The 19,338-nt window shown below is 38.5% G+C and overlaps 1 protein-coding gene across 5 annotated transcripts in view; it reads left to right on the forward strand.

The window, feature by feature from the left end:
- The window catches only part of KLHL32 (kelch like family member 32), a 226,852-nt gene that overhangs the window by 183,800 nt on the left and 23,714 nt on the right, over nt 1-19,338 (forward strand). For 3 of the 5 annotated variants that reach the window (XM_055136569.1, XM_055136572.1, XM_055136570.1), the window contains 2 exons: nt 3,185-3,911; nt 17,736-17,794. In XM_055136569.1, the coding sequence (XP_054992544.1) occupies nt 3,185-3,911; nt 17,736-17,794 (786 nt within the window). Of the gene's footprint in view, nt 1-3,184; nt 3,912-17,735; nt 17,795-19,338 lie in introns of those variants that run through there. The other 2 variants (XM_055136573.1, XM_055136574.1) reach the window with 2 other exon arrangements.

The following is a 19,338-nucleotide window of genomic DNA, read 5'->3' on the forward strand; positions in this document are numbered from 1 at the left end:
TTACTGTTCATAAATGGAAAAACTGTTTAAGACTAATTCAAAGTGATCCATAATGGGCAACAAATGTAACACCTGGGAAAATCTTTGAAACATAGAGTCTCAGTCCTCTCCCCTCACCCTCGTAAATCAGAATCTGTATTTTGACCAGAAACCAGAGGCAAGTTGTGCACATATTAGGTTTGAAAAGCACTGGATTTAAAGTAACACTATATTAAGGTAATATTTCCTTGAAGTTGGGTGCAAATTAGTTCATTGTAAATTATATTTACCTTTGATCTTAGAAAAGACAAACCCAACAGGTATGAAAAATTTAAATATTTACAAATGATAAATGTGTGAACATTATATAAAATCTCTGTGAAGTGTGAGTAGAAGGAGCCAGAGAGAGGGTACAGTGGGTAGGCCAGTTACCTTGTGCATGGCTGACCTGGGTTTTATCCCTGGTACCACTTATGGTACCCCTAGCTCTACCAGGAGTGAATCCTTAGTGCAGAGCTAGGACTAAGTCCTGAGTACCCTCAGGTGTGTTTCAAAAATCAAAATAAATAAATAAGATAGTTTTAATAGACAAGATAAAAGAATTATCCCAGAAAATGCAAAGCAAATATATGTACAAAACATATTGTAATTCATTGTCTTTGGGGAATTTGAATATGGAAAGCATCATACAGAAGTAAAACTAGAAGCAAAAATTAATCATTGACACTGATTAATAGAGATACTGGTTACTTTTTTACCCTCAGTTTTATTTGGATGTTGTGTGATGTGTTCTTAAAAAGAAGGGCCTAAGGCTACTAAATATACTTAAAAAAAGAAACATACACAAAATAACCTAGTTGTGACTTACACCATTCATATATAAGTGGCAATTTGTTAGAAGAGAGAGATAAACCAAAGAGTTATCAGAGGTGGCTAGAAAGTTGATTGTGATACAGAAGAACTGATTTATGAGTTAAGAGAAAAATAATTAAATAGTACGGTGCTATAAAAAGAGACTCTGTAGACTTGGATACTTATCTAATATATTTTCAGTGCTGTTTCCTATGGTATCTCTATGACAAGTATCAGTATATTAGGATGTAAGGATGCTAACAAATTTGTTACAGAGCAAAGCCCTTTGGACTAGAATTACAAGACTGAATTAAGAGCAACACCAAAGATGAAGTTTTAGAAAGTTTTACATAGTGAATGAGAAATGACCTTGACTAGAATGATTTTGTTCCTGAGAACTTATGAAATCTCTGTGGGTAAAGAATGGAAAATCATTTATTAAGTTGTTGAATTATCTCAACAGGAAAGTATTGAAAGCCAGTTCCATAAAACTTCTAAAATTAGGGTACAGGAAAGCCAGGATGTTACCTGTGGGAGCTTTCTCCAATTCTGGTAGAGAACTAGTGATAATGAGGGCCGCTTTTCTTCTACAATATCTTTGATTATTGCTGATGTTCCCATACACCGATAATTTTAATCAGGCTGGTATTACTTAAACTAAAGAATGCTACTTTCTAGAAAATCAGCATGTCATTCATCTACCCTCCATGGTGTCTGCCTTCTTGGCTTTGCTCTTCAGTGACCTTCTTCTTATTTCTCTTTCTGTCATCCATTAAGAGATCCAATTCATGCATATTAGAAGCATATCATGCTTCTTATACTTTATTCGTTAAGGTAAACAGACAAGCCCAAAGCTTCTTGACATTTTAGAGCCAGTTGTCAAGGATGGAGAAAGTTTGAAACTCTGATTTCATCATCTAGTGCTAAGAAGAGGTCAGTGATCCTTTTTACCCAGATTAAAACCCAGTTCATATTTGCCAATGTCTTTTGGCCCATGGGACTTTTCCCCAGTAAAGACTGCTGAAAAGAGAAACCCCAAACCCCATACCTCCTTATTTTCATCAGAAAATAAACAAAACACAAAATTATTTATTATTCTAATTTATTGCTTTTCATGACAGTGCCTTCAGATCCACAGGTATACTGTCTAGCGTAGCTAGCTTAATGTAAATTCTACTAAGAAGAACTCATATATGAATAATCAGAGGTATTAGATTCATACCTTTGTACTAGTGTGTCAGTGTTAGGCATTCCAGACTTAAATATTAAGTTGCAGTAGTTAATTTACTTCAGGTTCTTTATAACATGAAGCTTTGTTGGTATATTTTTAAAGTTATAAATCAATCAATTTTATTTGATACCTAGTATATTTGGTTTAATTTTTTTCTTTTTGGGTCACACCCGGTGATGCACAGGGGTTACTCCTGGCTCTGCACTCAGGAATTACTCCTGGCGGTGCTTGGGGGACCATATGGGATGCTGGGATCAGCCTTGTGCAAGGCAAACGCCCTACCCTCTGTTCTACTGCTCCAGGCCCCTGGTTTAAATTTTTAAAAGTTATTTTCTACTATTGGCAGAAGGTTTTATTCCCTTCCACATTAGAGGGGATATACACCTACCAAAAGACGGTTTGGGTTACATACTGCCATTGTGTTTGCAATACAAAGATAAGCTCCTCTATATCCTGCTTTGTTGAAAATGTTTCCAAAAGATTGACAATATCTTACATGTGTGAACATCAAGAGTAAAGCTAATTGAGAAAAATAATCTATAGACTGCAAGCCTGCATCTTCATTTTTTGCTTCCTGAATGATAAACTTAGTAAAGGGACGGGAAGAATGTTCTTTTTCTTTCAGAATCATTTTCCAACTCTCATATTGATTTTCTCTCAAGCATCCTCTGTAGTTTCAGATAATCACCTATTTTCTTACATTATTCCTATTGATACTGCATGCTGGTTGATGTGATGACACCACTCACTGTTGACATTCTTTGTGGTGGGTTACACCAAATCTTTCTTGCATGAGACATAAAGGACCAGGCCATTTCAAACAGAACTTTCATTCTTTGAAAACTAATCAACATTTACCCACAAATAGATTCTATAAGTCTCCATCATTGTGTCCTTGTTCCTAAATCTTAAATAATGTTCTAAGTTCTCTTATATTGCAGAAAAAGAAATTTCTCAGCTGGGTAGCAAAATGTTTAAGTGCCACACTGTAAGAAAAAGAACAGTTGCACTAATAAGTGTCCGCTGGAATATACAGTGGGGTGACAATAGATCATGTATGGGTGCTTCATCCCTCGCTCTTACTTTTGTCTTCTCCACTTCTTTCACCTCCCTCTGTTTCAGCTAGCTGTGAGGTGGTTGGAACACAACTGTCGTTACCAGTACATGGATGAACTCCTGCAGTATATCCGCTTTGGCCTGATGGATGTGGATACTCTCCACACCGTTGCCCTGTCCCACCCCCTGGTTCAGGCAAGTGAGACGGCAACAGCCCTTGTCAACGAGGCCCTGGAATATCACCAGAGCATCTATGCACAGCCAGTGTGGCAGACTCGCAGGACCAAACCACGGTTCCAGTCAGACACCCTGTATATCATTGGTGGGAAGAAGCGTGAGGTGTGTAAAGTGAAGGAACTTCGGTACTTCAATCCCGTTGATCAGGAGAACGCTCTTATAGCAGCCATTGCCAACTGGAGTGAGCTGACCCCCATGCCCGTGGGAAGGAGCCACCACTGTGTGGCTGTCATGGGTGATTTCCTGTTTGTGGCAGGAGGGGAAGTTGAGCACGCCAGTGGCCGGACCTGTGCTGTGAGGACTGCCTGTCGCTATGACCCCCGAAGCAATTCCTGGGCAGAGATAGCACCCATGAAAAACTGTCGGGAGCATTTTGTACTGGGTGCTATGGATGAATACCTCTATGCCGTTGGGGGCAGAAATGAACTGCGCCAAGTTCTGCCTACAGTTGAGCGATACTGCCCCAAGAAGAACAAATGGACTTTCGTGCAGTCCTTTGACCGATCCCTTTCATGTCATGCTGGATATGTGGCAGACGGTCTTCTTTGGATTTCAGGTAGATCATGCCTCAAACGTTAAATTTATCACACACACCTAAGGGGAAAAAAAACACTTCCACTGTAGCATTTCATTTAGAAGTCAAGCCTTTGTGGTTGTTGCCATGTGTGAGCAATTAAGCCCAGGTCAACATTTTGGCTAAGCAGCTTTCTTTTATTGAGCATCTATTGTATAGAGAGCAATGCATTAGGAAGGGATTGGCCTTTCTGTGACTTTCTATACAACTGGTGGACTTAAATATCAAGATGGAAATTAGTTGCCTATCATACCTAACAAACCTCTTTTTGACCTGTGGTTTTCAGCTGGGGGCTATAGAACACTTCTCTGTCCCCAGGATATCCCAAGAGGGCCACAGGTGAAAACTGCCTGAATGGAGGGCCATGACACAAGACTGGGGGACCAACCAGGAGTCAGGGAGGCCCCAGAAGGGGAACAAGATAAGGGAGCCATGGTGGGAAAAAGATTGAGAAAAACTGGTCTAGACATCTTCTGATATTTGTGGATTCTATTGTACACTTCATGATTCATCCAGGTTCTTTTGCTTTTCTTTGACCCAGGACTACCTAACTCTGAGTCATTTCATAAGAAAGGGCAGGTGACTTAAAATCCCAGTCATTACATTAAACAGATATAACAATGGGAAAGAACTTCCTCCTTTGAGGATAGGCTTCTGGCTCAGGACCTAATGAAGTGGGAGGGAGACCGACAGTGACAGCCCTATTCCCTGCGTGGTCATTATCCGAATAAGGACACACTATTTTTTTTCCCAATTTTTTTTTTAATTGAATCACTGTGGACTGGTGCGATAGCACAGCGGGTAGGGTGTTTGTCTTGCACACAGCCAACCAGGGTTTGATTCCTCTGTCCCTCTTGGAGAGCTCGGCAAGCTACCAGGAGTATCCTGCCCACGTGGCAGAGCCTGGCAAGTTCCCTGTGGCGTATTCAATATGCCAAAAACAGTAACAAGTCTCACAATGGAGATGTTACTGGTGCCCACTCGAGCAAATCGAGGAACAACAGGATCACGGTGCTGCAATGGATATATATCCAGTGGACAGCCATACTGTGTACTGTGAGTTGGACTTTGAATTATTGTCTAAAATAACATTTTCATATTATTTTAGCCAATTGTCACCTGTTTAATCCATGCACAGGTACTTCTTTAACCCCTTAAAACAGCTTTTTTCCCCATGTATAGAAGGAGAGAGTAAAGCATTAACTGTCAACATCACATCATCAAACTGTGGTTTCCATCTTATACTAGAGAGACTTAGAGTGTTCTTTGAAATGGTTGTATAGCAAGAAAGAGAATTGTACTCTCTTTTCTTGGAGGATACTCATTTTACAACTCAAAAAATTGTTGAATTTCTCAGTCAAGAACAAAGAGGAATAGGAAAACAGAAAAATACTAAGAGTAATTTAAATATATTTGCGTTTTAAAGAAAGTCACTCTCAAGTAAGCTTATGAAGGCATCTCAGCATTCCTGTCCAATCTCTAGTTGTTTCACTAGATTCATCTGAACTTTGCCAATTTTTCTTTCTGCTTCTTCAGTAACTGGGGAGATAATCATGGTCTCAGTTTCTCTGAGTGGTTCCTTGATTACTTGCAATTGATTTTCATTAAAGAAGATAGCTCAATCCAGGAATTAGGTGTTCAATAATTAATAAATAAGATTAAGACTAAGACTAAATGGGATAAATTAGGTAAACCCACTGATTACAGGCTCTGTGTACCACATAAATATTAAATATGAGTGTGAATATTACATCACTAGAGCTCTTTAAATGAAATTTCACTTTACTATTGACTTATTTACTTTTCTCTAAATATATTTTTCATTAGTTAAGAAAATAACCACTAGAATTATATCCTGTTAACTTTGCTGGAGAACCTACAAACCTGTCTACAATTCAATCTTTGCCAATATAAGGAACATACCTATACTTGATTTGGACAACAAAACAATGATAGATTTATGAAAATAATGTAATTTATTTTTTCTTCTTATTTAGATCCCTTCCATTGACTCATTTAGTTTTCATATATCATTTATGTACTACATTCTAAATTTTGCAAGACATCTAAAATCTGTGTATAAATTTTTCATAAATATTTTAAGAAACCTATTTTTTGGCTAGGTTTTTTAAAAATGCTGGAATTTTCTTAACATAATCTTAAAGATATGACTACTTAATACCGTCTTTATCCTTAAGGAAGCACAGAGGCTCATCTTAGACTTTCTAGATCTATCATCCTTGTAGCAAACTGACTACTCTTACAATATGGATCTGTGTTTTCCTTTCTGTTTTTATTAAATACATTGCCTTGTATAGATCATATTGCTGCATCACTTTGTTTTTCTCTACTGTTAAAGGGAATACATTTTCTTTGTTCTTTCTTTGCACTAATGTATGCTGTCTGTGTTAACCATACTTAATGAAAACAATCACAATTTTCTCAGGTTTGTTTCTCCCCACTGTGTACTTGAGATGAAAAACTCACTTCCCTATGTACAGTACAATACTGTTAATTGGAAAGAAGAGGAAATCACCAGTGACATTTCTAATACCTTCAGTTGTCTGCTTCTTTCCTCAGGCCTGGCTTATAATAAATCAATTGTGAATCTAACCATGGATAGGGAGGGGTGACTAGATTTGCTAATGGGTCCCTTAAAAAAAGACAAATATATTTCACTCTATCACTGATTTTAGAAGTGTTACTCTTGATTTATTGGAGCAGATGAAGATGTTTAAGGCTATTCCTCATCCCTTACCAAATAGCCAAGTATTTCCAATTTAATTGATAGAGGTTTGGGTCGTTGGCATCATTTTGGTATTTTGCAAGCTTCGCCTGAGGTGGAGTTAGTAAGGATTATTGAATATGGATTTTAGGGTCTTATTTTTATTCCACAGAACAGGAAATGAATGTTTCTTTGGAGATGCAACATTTCCAGTGTGCTTACTCTTCCCCGCCGCCCTTTCTCTTGTTCATTTTGGGGTCAGGTTCCCTTGAAGCCTACCCGTGGTTTTAAAAGTGAGACAAGCAGAGAGGAATTCCGAAAAATCAGGCTGTATGGCTATGCTCATTAGCATTTAATTTAAGATGTTAGAGATAGTCAAATTTCACAGGCTCCTGTAGCATTTCACTTTGTGACCCACTTCACAAACGCTCCACATCATTTCTACTTGAAATTCGCAATACTGAAGTTAAATATTCTCCATTTGTACTTTAGAAGATACATTTTCCATTTTAAGCTATTGTTTGTGAACTGCTAAACAGATTTATTTTTGTGAGTGAAAATTAATCCTGAACTCATCTTGCTGAACAACTTACCTTTTCACTTTTGTCAAATGGCAGCAAGATAATGGGAAGCATAAAGTTCGTGCTTTAAAACTCTAAAACTGATAAATGCTACCACATTTACTCAAAAGCAGTATTTAGTGCTTTCTTCTGCTGGTGACTGCTACATCCTTACAATGCCCTAGTGCGGTCATAGGTAAATAAAATTCATTCAACAAATCACTTCCTGTCCTCTTGGAGTTGGAAATCACAGAATTTTACAGGTTTTACATTAATGAATAAAAAACTTTTAAAGCTTCTTGAAATCCCTAGAAGATATGTTTATTTCCATCTTGATTAAATGTTAAAAGTATATGGTATTTGCATTGTCCCAGTTTAGGTAACTTTGATATATTCAAACCTATAAAAGGGACGTACCTTGGTTTGTGTAGTATTCATTAACATCAGATCACTATAAAATCATTAACATTTAAAAATACCATAGCTAACTTTACCTCTGCCAACATTATTTCACTCGACTCTCTCTTTTGCTCTCTCTCTCTATAGCACTATTGTAGCACTGTCATCCAGTTGTTCATCAATTTGCTTGAGCGGGCACCAGTAACGTTTCCATTGTGACACTTGTTTTACTGTTTTGGGCATATGAATACGCCATGGGTAGCTTGCCAGGCTCTGCCCTGCGGGTGGGATTCTCTCAGTAGCTTGCTGGGCTCTCTGAGAGGGACAGAGGAATCAAACCCAGGTTGGCTGTGTGCAAGGCAAACACCCTACCCGCTGTGGTATCGCTTGCGTTCAGTGGTCTCGAGCCGCTTCCCCAACCCCGGCAGGGGGAGGGCAATGGGCAGGCAAAGGAAGGAACGAGGGCCAGACTGGTCAATATCAATTGCAGTTTATTCCAATTCCCTTTCCATTCTACTCTGATTCCCCTTCTGCTTCTCTCGCTGGATCCCCCTTCATTCTCCTTCTGCCTCTGGATCCCCTCTCTATATAACATCACTTGTATCACTTTTCATCCCATTGTTCATCGATTTGCTCAAGTGGATGCCAGTAACATATAACACACACATATGTTATATGTATATATACACTCTTTCTATGTGTGTATGTGTGTATGTCAGAGTCAGAAGCAAGAAATGTGGCCTACTGGGTTTAATAGTCTGGCACCCCATATGGTTCCTCGAACTCTGCTAAGAGTAACTCCTTAGTAGAGAGCTAGTAGTAAGCCCTGAACATAGCCTGGTGTGGTTTTTCCCCAGAGGAAAGAACAAAAAACAAATAAACAAACAAACAAATAAAAACCAAACTATTTAGAACTAATATTGGGGCAGCAGATGCTAATTGTACTGAACTGGCGTCACAAACTGGCAGTTACACGCATGTGTGAAACTGGCTTCATTTCTTACCAAGATATGGAGCGAGGTTTCCAGACTCATTGTGTCTTTTCAGGGCTAGTACTGGAGCACCAAAGAAGAAGAAGCCATAGGTCCCATGCTGGGCCTCCTGAAACAGTGAGGGATCAGACTTGTCAAATTTACTTTTTTGGAAGTGCCTCCAAAGCAGTGCTCAGGTCCACCAGGGTCCCCCACATATATACCCTGTCACTGTCACTGTCATCCCATTGCTCATTGATTTGCTCGAGTGGGCACCAATCACGTCTCCATTATGAGACTTGTTGTTACTGTTTTTGGCATATCAAATACACCACGGGTAGCTTGCCAGGCTCTGCTGTGCAGGTGAGATACTCTCGGTAGCTTGCCCGGCTCTCCGAGAGGGATGGAGGAATCAAACCTGGATATATACCCTAAGCATATCATTATACTATGATAGAAGTGTTGGGTGATAGTCTTCCTGAGGTACTGAACTTGTGCAAAGCGGGAGTATTTAGGGCAGAAATATAAAAAGTTTCACAAAAGTTAAGGCAGATTAAGCCTAACTTGGCCTTGTGTCCATTGGCTATTTCCTACTCACCCATTGATGGATCTTGTCTTCATGCTTGGGCTTCTTGGTCCAATCTTTTCAATAATTCTCTTGCCCCCTGGTAAACACTCTGTTAGACAGTCTTGTGATACACTTTATCTTTGCTTGTGTCTTGGCAGCTGACCCCCTGGGAGAAGGCCAACTGGCCTTACCCAGCAGGGCTGAGTAACGGTATTTGCTCACCTTCTGAAGCCCTGTTCCAAATACCCACCATTGACGTCTGACCCACCTCTTCATTGGCTGTAATTTCCTCTACTTAGAACCTCTCCCTCAGATGGAAAGAAAAGGCCTTGGCTCTGTTTCTCAGATAAAATAGAGTTGTGATGGTTTCTCGCATAATGACAGATAAAGTCCAATGAGGAGGAGTTGGGGAGTGTGAGGAGACAGATGGGTAAGAGATAGTCTGGATATGGGTCAGGAAAGAAGGAGGTTGGATGGAAAAGATCCACACCAGAGGAAGAGAAGGAGTGATTTAGAATCAGAACCAGAAAAGAAGGGTGCCATGGAAAGTGGCCTCAGCTATAGGAATACCACTGTTCAAAATCATTTACTGCAGATTATAATTGGAAACTAATTGGCTATTTATGTGAAAGCAGTTTCATGAGTGTGGACAGAGGGGGAAAAGCAGAATGCAGCAGAAATAAATGGAAGTGAGGAAGCAGAAACTGCAGGTTTAGTCTAAATTATTAGAAGCTCAGTAAAACCTAAACTTTGCTTCCCAAATCTGAGATCCCAGACAACTTTACTCTTGTTCAGTGAGAGAATATGCTATTTCTAGACATATGCATATCTCCATCCTCTGTTTTAATATAAATTATATTTTAGCTTTAGTGAGAAAAAATTTAAATTGTTTGAATGAAGAATTAGTAAGGGAGGAAGTCCAGTGTCAAAAGGAGGGATTTTATTTTATTATTTATTTTTTTAAGAATGCAAGAGGAATTGGCATGTAGTTCTGCAGTAGAGAGCTTGCTTTGCATAAGGTCTTGGGTTTGATCCTGCAAAAAAATAAAAATATAAAAACCAATTGTGCATCTAGCACAATTACAGAAAAGGTAAGGAGAGCATGAACTGAAGGACTAGAAGCATCTTCTAAATGCTTAATGCTCAGGCCACGTCTGAGATACTGGGAAGATGGTGAGTTTAGGGGTTACAGTATTGATGATGGCAGACATGGGGACCCGAATAGATAAGTGGTAGTGGAAGGGATTAAAACAAGATCTTTTCCACCTCAGTATTGAATTGAAATGGAAGCCAAAGACAGTTACAAAATGTTCATGTTTGATTTTCAGTCATACGATGATTGAACAACCATCCCTCCACTAGTGTACATTTTCCACCATCGATGTCTCCAGTATCCCTCTCCATCCATCCCACCCCTCCCCTCTATCGCAGACAATTTCCCTCTTACTTATTCTCTCTCTCTCTCTCTCTCTCTCTCTCTCTCTCTATCTATCTATCTATCTATCTCTACTATGGGCATTAGGGTTTGCAATACAGATAGAGGCCAAATGATTTTTGTTTGTTTGTTTATTAATGAACTAAAAGGTTTGGAAGAAAGAAATCATATCAGTTACATTCCAACAGTAGCAAAAAGGTTTTATGCTAAACTGACTTTGAAATATCTTTTGAAATATCATCAGTGTCTTTTGTTTTTTTATTGTTCTACATTTATTTTTTCATTGCTGCTCAGAATGAGGCTTTAAGATGTTAAATACTACTTACTGATCAAACACTAATGTTGGTTAATGTTCAATTTGATCATTGTCCCTGAGTTTGCCCGCTAAACCACACAAATTATTTGTTTATAATGTGAACAACATTCTCAAAAATGAAGTACTTGACTTTGAACTAAACTAGGCCCCATGCAGCCCCAGGAAGGGTTTTTGTCCTTCGGCCTTTTCCCCTTTTGGCAGCATGACGACTGCCACCATTTAGAGCCAATTGGACAGAGAGGTAGGAGCTTGCAGTGGTGGGACACATGGGGAATCTTGTGATAGGGGGCGGGTGCAGAACCAGCCCTGCCTCCTGCATAAATGAGACCGCAAGCGGCTGCCCATGAACAGCTCCCCTGCTCCTGAACAGCCATGATCCCAGAGGCACACAAACCAACCTCAAAATGCAGTGGCTGCTGGCAGACATACCTCTGGACTTAATACCAGAATCCCAAAACCAGGCAGCCACTTTCACGACTGTGCAACATCATATGCTCTTTGTTATCAACAATAAAAAAATGTGATCTAATAATGCCATTTCGACAGGTCTGACTCCGAACAATGATAGTGAGTTTTCTGTCAAAAATTGAATGTTATCAAAGTAATGAGAGAGTAAAGTGAAAATCATCTACCACAGAGGCAGAGGGGAAGGGGAGGGGTCTGCTGGGGTTCTTGGTGGTGGAACATGTGCACTGGTGAAGGGATGGGTGTTTGATCATTGTATGACTGAGGCTTGATCCTGAAAGCCCTGTAACTGTTCTTAGAGTGACTCAATTAAAAAGCATAAAATAACAAAAAAATGAGATACATTATACAAAGAGTATCCAAATAACTTGACTGAATATTAATGAGATCCTCAAAAGTATCATATCTGGAGATCATACCTGGAGGGTCAAAAAACAGTTCATTAAATGTCTATCTTTCTCAGAACTCAGAGTTGATCCACATGTCTTTCCATTTGGAAAGCTCTCTTTATAAAACAATGGTAATGTAAAGTTAAAATGCAAAAATAAACTTAGTGATAAGGTTAAGGTGGAGTTACTCTAAAACATAATTCAGATTAGATCACGGTTTTTGGAAAGGTAACATAATATAGTACTCTAGCATCCTTTAAAATAAACAGTTAAAGTATTTTTTAAAAATTTATTGAATGGATCCAATAATTCCTCCCAGGGAGAGAAGTGCCATTGTTTAGATGATTCATTTGTATCTGACAAAATGAGATCAGAAAAAGAATGTAAAATAAAGAATGAGATGAAATGTTTTACCAAAGAACATGGGAGCAATGTCATTTTCTGATGTTTGTTGTTGAGCCACACGGGTTGGTACTCAGGGGTAACTCCGGGCTCTGTGCTCTCCTGGTGATGCTCAGAACTAAACTGTTGAGCAGCTTGCAAGACAATCACCTTTACCACTATCCTCTCACCTTAGCCCCTGTGACATTTCTGAATTCCCAAGAGGAGGGAAAGAGGTTAAGGCTACATCAATGAGAAGGGAGACTGATTAAAGAATTGGTGCAGATGGGAGGGAGATAACAGATCAACAAGAATGCAGCAAAGCCAGCACTCTAGAGTGGCTGAAGTCGTTTTGTGAAAGTAATACTGCCAGGAACACTGTGTAGAAATATTTGGAGGCAGGTTTTCAACTTTTCACAGAGAAAGAAATGGGAGTGAGAGTGCATTTCATCAGGTCTTTAAAGGGAAGCTGACATCTGCATAGTGTTAGATTTTGTCCTTAATTATATTGAGTATTTAAAATAATATGGTACATACTTTACCTACACAAAGGTCACAAGTTTATAACTTTTTCGCTCAAGGAGGCATGAATGTAATTTCTATATTCAAGTATAGCAACCTTTTATGGATATTTCGCACATCTGAGACTTGCTTGTGGATGTTGAGTATGTTAATTACCCCTCCATTTGTGTGGTTTCCTCAAGTGTGACAGAAATAATATGGATACTAGTTTTAATTTAATGCCTGTTTTAAGTATGCTTCTCTTCAAGGTGTTAATTTAGTAGAAAGATTCTTGGCTTTAATTGTTTATGTAGCATTATAAACACACATCTGACACATATTTCAAAAATATGGACAGTCTAATCCCACGTAAAAATAGATCATTAAGTTTAATTTTGCATTTAGTGTAATTCTCATGGTGATCTTTTTAATGAGTACTAATAATGAATTTCACTTTCAAAAAATGACTAAAATGGCTCTTTTTTCAAATCACCATAAGAAAAATTAAAATGGCTAAAATAAACATACCTAGTACTAGTCAGCCTTTTGACAAACTGTGAATTTTAGTCTTTTGAGAATTACAGTGAATTTGCATAAGAGAGGCTTAAGATAGTAAATTTTGCTCTCCATGCAACTCAGCCAGTAGTTTTGCTTATTAGAGAAAAAAAAGATAAGAAATCTATTTTAGATGGTAGCATTAATTTCTTCATTTTCATAAATATTCTATGCATAGTCATCTGGTGATGGGGCCACGCTTGTCTGAGCTCGAGGCTTACTCCTGGCTCTGCACTCAGGGAATGCTCCTGATGGAGATCGAGAATGATATGGAGTACTTGGGGTAGAACCGGAGTCAGCCACATGCAAGGCAAGCATCCTACTTGCTGTATTGTCTCTCCAGCCTCAGTTTAGAGTCATTTTAATTTTTTTCTGAACATAGTCATTTATAAAATGCTAACAAATTTCTGTAAACAAACTATTAGATTTTTAGTATTTTTTTTATGGATTGCCTCTAAACTTTTTATGGATGCATTCTTGTTTGTGTAGAACCCATGAGAAGAACATCACTGTATCATTGTATCACTGTCATCCCATTGATCATTGATTTGCTCGAACGGGCAACAGTAATGTCTCCATTTTCTTCTAGTCCTGAGATTTTAGCAGCCTCTCTCTACTTGTTCTTCCCAGCAGTGCCACATTGAAGGCTCTTTCAGGGTCAGGGGAATGAGACCCATCACTGTCACTGTATTTGGCATATGAATACGCCACGGGGAGCTTGCCAGGCTCTGCTGTGCGGGTAGGATGCTCTCGAAACATTATCTTCATTTTTGTATACAGATAGAACCTCACTTTGACTGTATTCAGTATTTCCCATGTCCCCAAAGATAAAGTCAAAACAATAACCTGCCTGGGGTTGAAGCTCCAGGCTGTCCTGAAATTATTCCCCTGAAAGAGCTGGGCTCTGTAGGATTCTGAGGAAGGGTCAGAGCATCTGAGATTTTACACATTCTGGATTTTCTAGTGTGTTTCAAACCTGTTATCTTCCCCAAGGATGGAAATCCACACAGTTCTTTGCATCCTTCTCAGTCCTGGCATGGTATAAGCAGCACAATAGCTAAAAAAGGCTTCTGCTGAAGACTTTGCCATAAGACTTAATTTATCAAGTGGTGTTTTCTGTCCTTGAAAAAAAATTAGCAGATATGTTACACTTGATGTCCCATGAGGTGATTTTCTAAACACACTATTTTATAGGCAGTATCAGCACTGACCATTCGTGGCTTTTATGCACAGTGAGTTTGGGTGTCCATTGAATTCCCAATAGTAAACGAAGTTTGCTTGTTTCACAGTTCCTGTCATTCTCTCTGTGGTATGTATCCACCCATTCATCACAGCATTTTCTGGGGAGATATGGGGAGCTTAAGAAAAATGCTTTGCTCTTGTCTTGGTGATAGAAAGCATTTCTCACTGTGGTATCATGATGGTAACTTTTCATTTCCTCTGGCAGTTTTTAAAGACTCATTTGACTTTGGGGGAACCTGCAGTATATCTTTAAGTCACAGTTCAAAAGTATAAGACAGGGTTGTTCATTTTCAATTTTGGCTGTAAAGTCTTCACGTTGACTGTGGCACTTCAAAGTTAGGAGAAACTTGGCTTTAAAAATGGATGCTGATATGAGATGGCATATTTAATGACAGATGTATCTATAGAAAGCTGTTAAGATGCAGATTATCCTCCCTGGGGTGGGGGAGGGAGATCAAAACTGCCAATCTATAAAATATACTCGATAGAGCAAGGCATGGAATCTATCTTTGCAAGTGCTTTGATTGCAGGGGACAGTATAGCAGCATGTGGCATCATAACCCAGAGCAGACAAATCAGCTTGATGACTTTCAAAGCCAGGAATACTGCTGCAGGCAAGGGTACTCCAGTCTAGGAGAAATTAAAACATATAGAGACTGTTATTAATTCCATATCTATTTTTGTATAGTCAAATCTGTATGCAAATCCTTAGCATCTCATTTCAGCAGATTAATCTAAAAGTGAAGAGTGTTATGTGAAGGGAATGTAATGTTAGAGCTCTGCAAATGAGTAGCACTGCTAAGGAAATGTGGGCTGCAAACTTGGATGTTTTCTTTAATTTATTTTTTGTGCTGAGGAGAAATGGCTTTTATTTATATGCTTATTTTGAGAATTATTTCAAAGGAGGGAAGCAACAGAACAATTTCTAAGATTTCCCCTTGCAATCCTGACTGGAAAAAAGTCACAATCCTAGGTTTCTTTAGACACATCCTGTAGCTTAACATTCTAGAAGTAATCAAATAGCCAGGACTTATACACCACAACTAGGAACCCAGTGTCTCATTTCTAAACATTGTCACGTGAGTGAGATTTGTATGTAATGGTAAGGACTCTAATTACTGAGTGTAGATTAAGAAAAAACACATTATAAATACATCTGTGAAGATAGTAAATATTAATTCTGTAGAGCATTAAGATAAATTGTGCGTCCTGCCCGGGAGTGGGAATGTAATAGCTCCCTTCTAATCCATTGACTGTACATTTAATCTATAATGAGCAGAGCCTGAAACATAAAGTAGTGTAAATATTTTCAAATAGTGTCATAAATAGAGAGTTTACTGTGGTATTAATACTGTTCTGTATTTCTAAAATAAGTAAATGAGCCATCAAAGTTTTGAAATAATGGTTAGGAGCTTTACCCTCTGTTCCCTATCACTTGGAGAAATGATTATAGGCGAACTGGACATTAATTTGGTGGCTACATCTGAAGCAAAAGCAGTCGGCAATCATTTTAACCTGGAAGAACCGTGAAGTCTCAATGAAATTTGTTTCTTCTTGTAGAGCTATGCTGAGAAAGAATTGTACATTCTGGTTTTCATCAGCTAAGAGAAGGAAGATTGGGCGTTAAAAAAAAAAAGAAGTCTACTTCTGCATTTATTTTTACATACATTTTGACTCTATGAGCACTTCAGCTTTGGCCCCCTTAACTGAGCTTTATTTCCCTTTGATTTCATTTAGGAAAAGAGACATTTGCTGTAAAATTCAGGGAATTTGTTCTTTGTAAATTTCCTTCAGAGACAAAGCTTTAACTGAGCTTTTAAAATGAGAATTTTAAAATGCCTGGGAAGGGGCCATGGATGGTACAGGAAGTAAGGCACTTTCTTTGCATTGGGCTATGATAGCTGCAACCTTGGTTTGAATCCTGGTTACCACATATAATCTCCTGAGCACTGCTTGGGGGCACTTCTAGCACGGAGCCAGAACTAGCCTCTGAGGCCTTCTGGGTGTGGCCCAAACCTCCCCTATCAAAAAAAAAAAAAAGCCTAGTTTAGGATATAGCTGAGAGGCCCCGAGTTTGAGTCTTGCCACTGCATGCTCCCCTAAACTCTACCAGGGTGGCGCTAGTGGACCGTTTTGCTGGACCTGAATTGAGAGCGGCTCCCAAGTGCCCTCAGCACTAATTGGGAGTAATAACCAACTCCTTACTAGAATTTAAAGAGTAATAATTGGCAAAGCCTTGTTCCCTTCCTTGTATGTGTTCAGTGATTGATTTTTCCAACATTGTTGAGGATTAAGTACTAATTCTTTGGATTCTGGTGACTTGACTCCTAGCCATAGCATTGATGATGAGACTCTACCAAGATGGTTATAATAGGGGAGGTAGATAAGAACGAAATCGGAAATTAAATTCTCTGGGGAAAAAGAAATGAGGGAAGTTTTGACATTTCTCTGGTGAGCTAGCAGAAAAGACCTGAAGGACTTTGTCTAAAGTTTAGTGAAACTGGAGAAAATCTTAAGGCTTTCTTTTTAGTATGATAACAATATATATCTTAAATTTGAATAGGAAATTGTAAAGGTCTGCCTCAGTTTTAGATCTCTGTTGCAAAATGAGTTCTGCCTTCTGACACTTATTCAAATGGAATGTTTTTCATTTGATGTCCTTCTAGAACTTAATAATCTCCTTACTGAAACAAAATTTTAGAAATAGCTACAGGTAGTATTCTTACAAATAGATTTGGGGGGTTCTAATCTTTTTATTATTTTATTAAGTAATATCTAACATCTCCTGCCATTATAGCCTATTGGTTAGCATTGGTTCTAGATAGTTTTTGCATCTTTTCTTAGCTAATTTTCTTCCAAATGTCTACCAAGGTGTCAGAATTAGTATATGAGGGTTAAATGACACTGTACATGTGTGCTTTTACTTAAGGGTCAGAACTTCCATGAAACTCCAGCGCTGGCATACATCGTGCCAGAGATTTGTCCATGTGTACTATAGTCATCCCTCACTCCTTCATCCTTTGTCCCTCGTGCTGGTCCTGCAGAGCAGTTTGCCAAAACTAGGGCCCCTTGGTAATCTCAGCATCCTTGTTTTCTCTCAGCTGAATTGCTTCAGAAATGTTTCTTGAAAATGAAACTGCTTCAACAATAAGCTTCTTAATTATGTCATGGGTTCACCACAAGGGTATACAAACAGATCCTCAGCAGTAGCTAATTTTCCTTTAATTGTATCTCATTCTATGTTGGAATACCTTCTCTCTTATTCATGAAAAGCTCTAACACGTGTTAATCCATTTCAGGTGGAGTGACTAACACAGCACAGTATCAGAACAGACTAATGGTATATGAACCTAACCAGGTAAGAATCATATAAGAAAAGCTCATTACCTTAATTAAAATGAATTTTAAAAGATTTCCACAGTAATTAGAAATTGGTTTGCCAAGTCTACACACGCACATGCATCTTAAATTTATATAGCACAAAAAAAGCATCTGGATAAACTGCTTTCTGTTTCTGTTTTTTTTTCCCCTCACAAAAATTTCAGCTACTCCAGTTTTATGCTACATGCATTGCTTAACTCTTTCAGTGTTGTAAACAATGTAGAAAATAGTGAAGATGTGTTAATGTCTACTGTTATTCAGAGGCTTCTAAAGAAAGGACCTTTATTATCTACTTGCTGTGTCCTTTTAGAAGGAATATACATCTGACTTTATTATTTCCAAATGAAACAATAATCGTTTAGCTCAATATAGCCATAATATCCTAGGACAGTTTTAGGATAAGACCAAAGTTGAAGTATCTGAAGAGTTTGAGTGCATTTTTCTACTAATGGGTAGAAACTTGACTGGAAATATTTTGGGTTTTGTTAAGTTTTGTTCTTTTGGGATTTTTTTTGTTGTTGTTATTGTTTTATTTTCTCTTGTTCTTGAACCACACCCAGGAATGCTCAAAGCTTATTCTTGGTTTTGCACTCAGGAATTACTCCTGGCAATGATTGGGGGACCATATGGGATGCCAGGAACTGAATCTGAGTGTGCCGTGTGCCATGTGTAAGGAGAATGCCCTACCTGCTTTACTATTGGTCTGGCCCCTGAACTGGACACATTTGGATGTCTGTCTTTTCTTCTCATGCACCCAGCAATTTTTATCCCCTCCAAAGGAATATTTTCATTCAGTCCTTCTATTATAATACTGGTGTTTTGGGCAGACATATGTTAAATTTTGCCAATTCTCTGATTTGGGTAATGTCAATATATTTCTCACTGACAAAATTCCAAAATGATTTGATTTGTGGGTTTAATACTTATCAACCCAAGATTATGGGATACTTAAAAAAAGGGGGGGATTGGTCCTAGCAATCTAGGTCAGTATTAGTCATCCAATGTAAGTTCAGAACAGTTTTATTCTACTGATAGTCTTTTTAAATTTAAAAAAAAAATTTTTTTTAATTACTTGGTACTATTTTTAATAAAGGTGTGTATCTCTTTGTTAGTGTGCAAGTGTGTTTCCTGGTGTCATTAGTGAAGCTGGGTGTTAGGGATCCCAAATCTTTGGGCCAGATGTGTCCAGAGGGATCATTAATTGCAGTAGCCTGAGTTCGGTGCACAAGTGGTTAAAAACGAAGAAGGTGTTAACATTTCTCAAATGAGTTCTGTTTCATGTTTGTACACACATGCTCTTTTTAAAAATTCTGCTGGCATATTGTTTACAGTGGGTCCTGGAAAACATCACATCTGCTTGCATCTTGCTCAGAATCTCAATAACTCTATCATTCAGCTCTGGTGCTTATTTCTCTTCTAGGCCTTTGTGGAGACTCGATAATGCCTGCCATCTGCCACAGAGCACATCGCTACCTGCCAACCGGCAGGCTGGGGTGACCTCTGCTTCCCCACCACTGATTA

The sequence above is a fragment of the Sorex araneus genome, chromosome 4 (genome assembly GCF_027595985.1).
Source record: "Sorex araneus isolate mSorAra2 chromosome 4, mSorAra2.pri, whole genome shotgun sequence".
NCBI classification, from domain to species: Eukaryota; Metazoa; Chordata; class Mammalia; order Eulipotyphla; family Soricidae; genus Sorex; species Sorex araneus.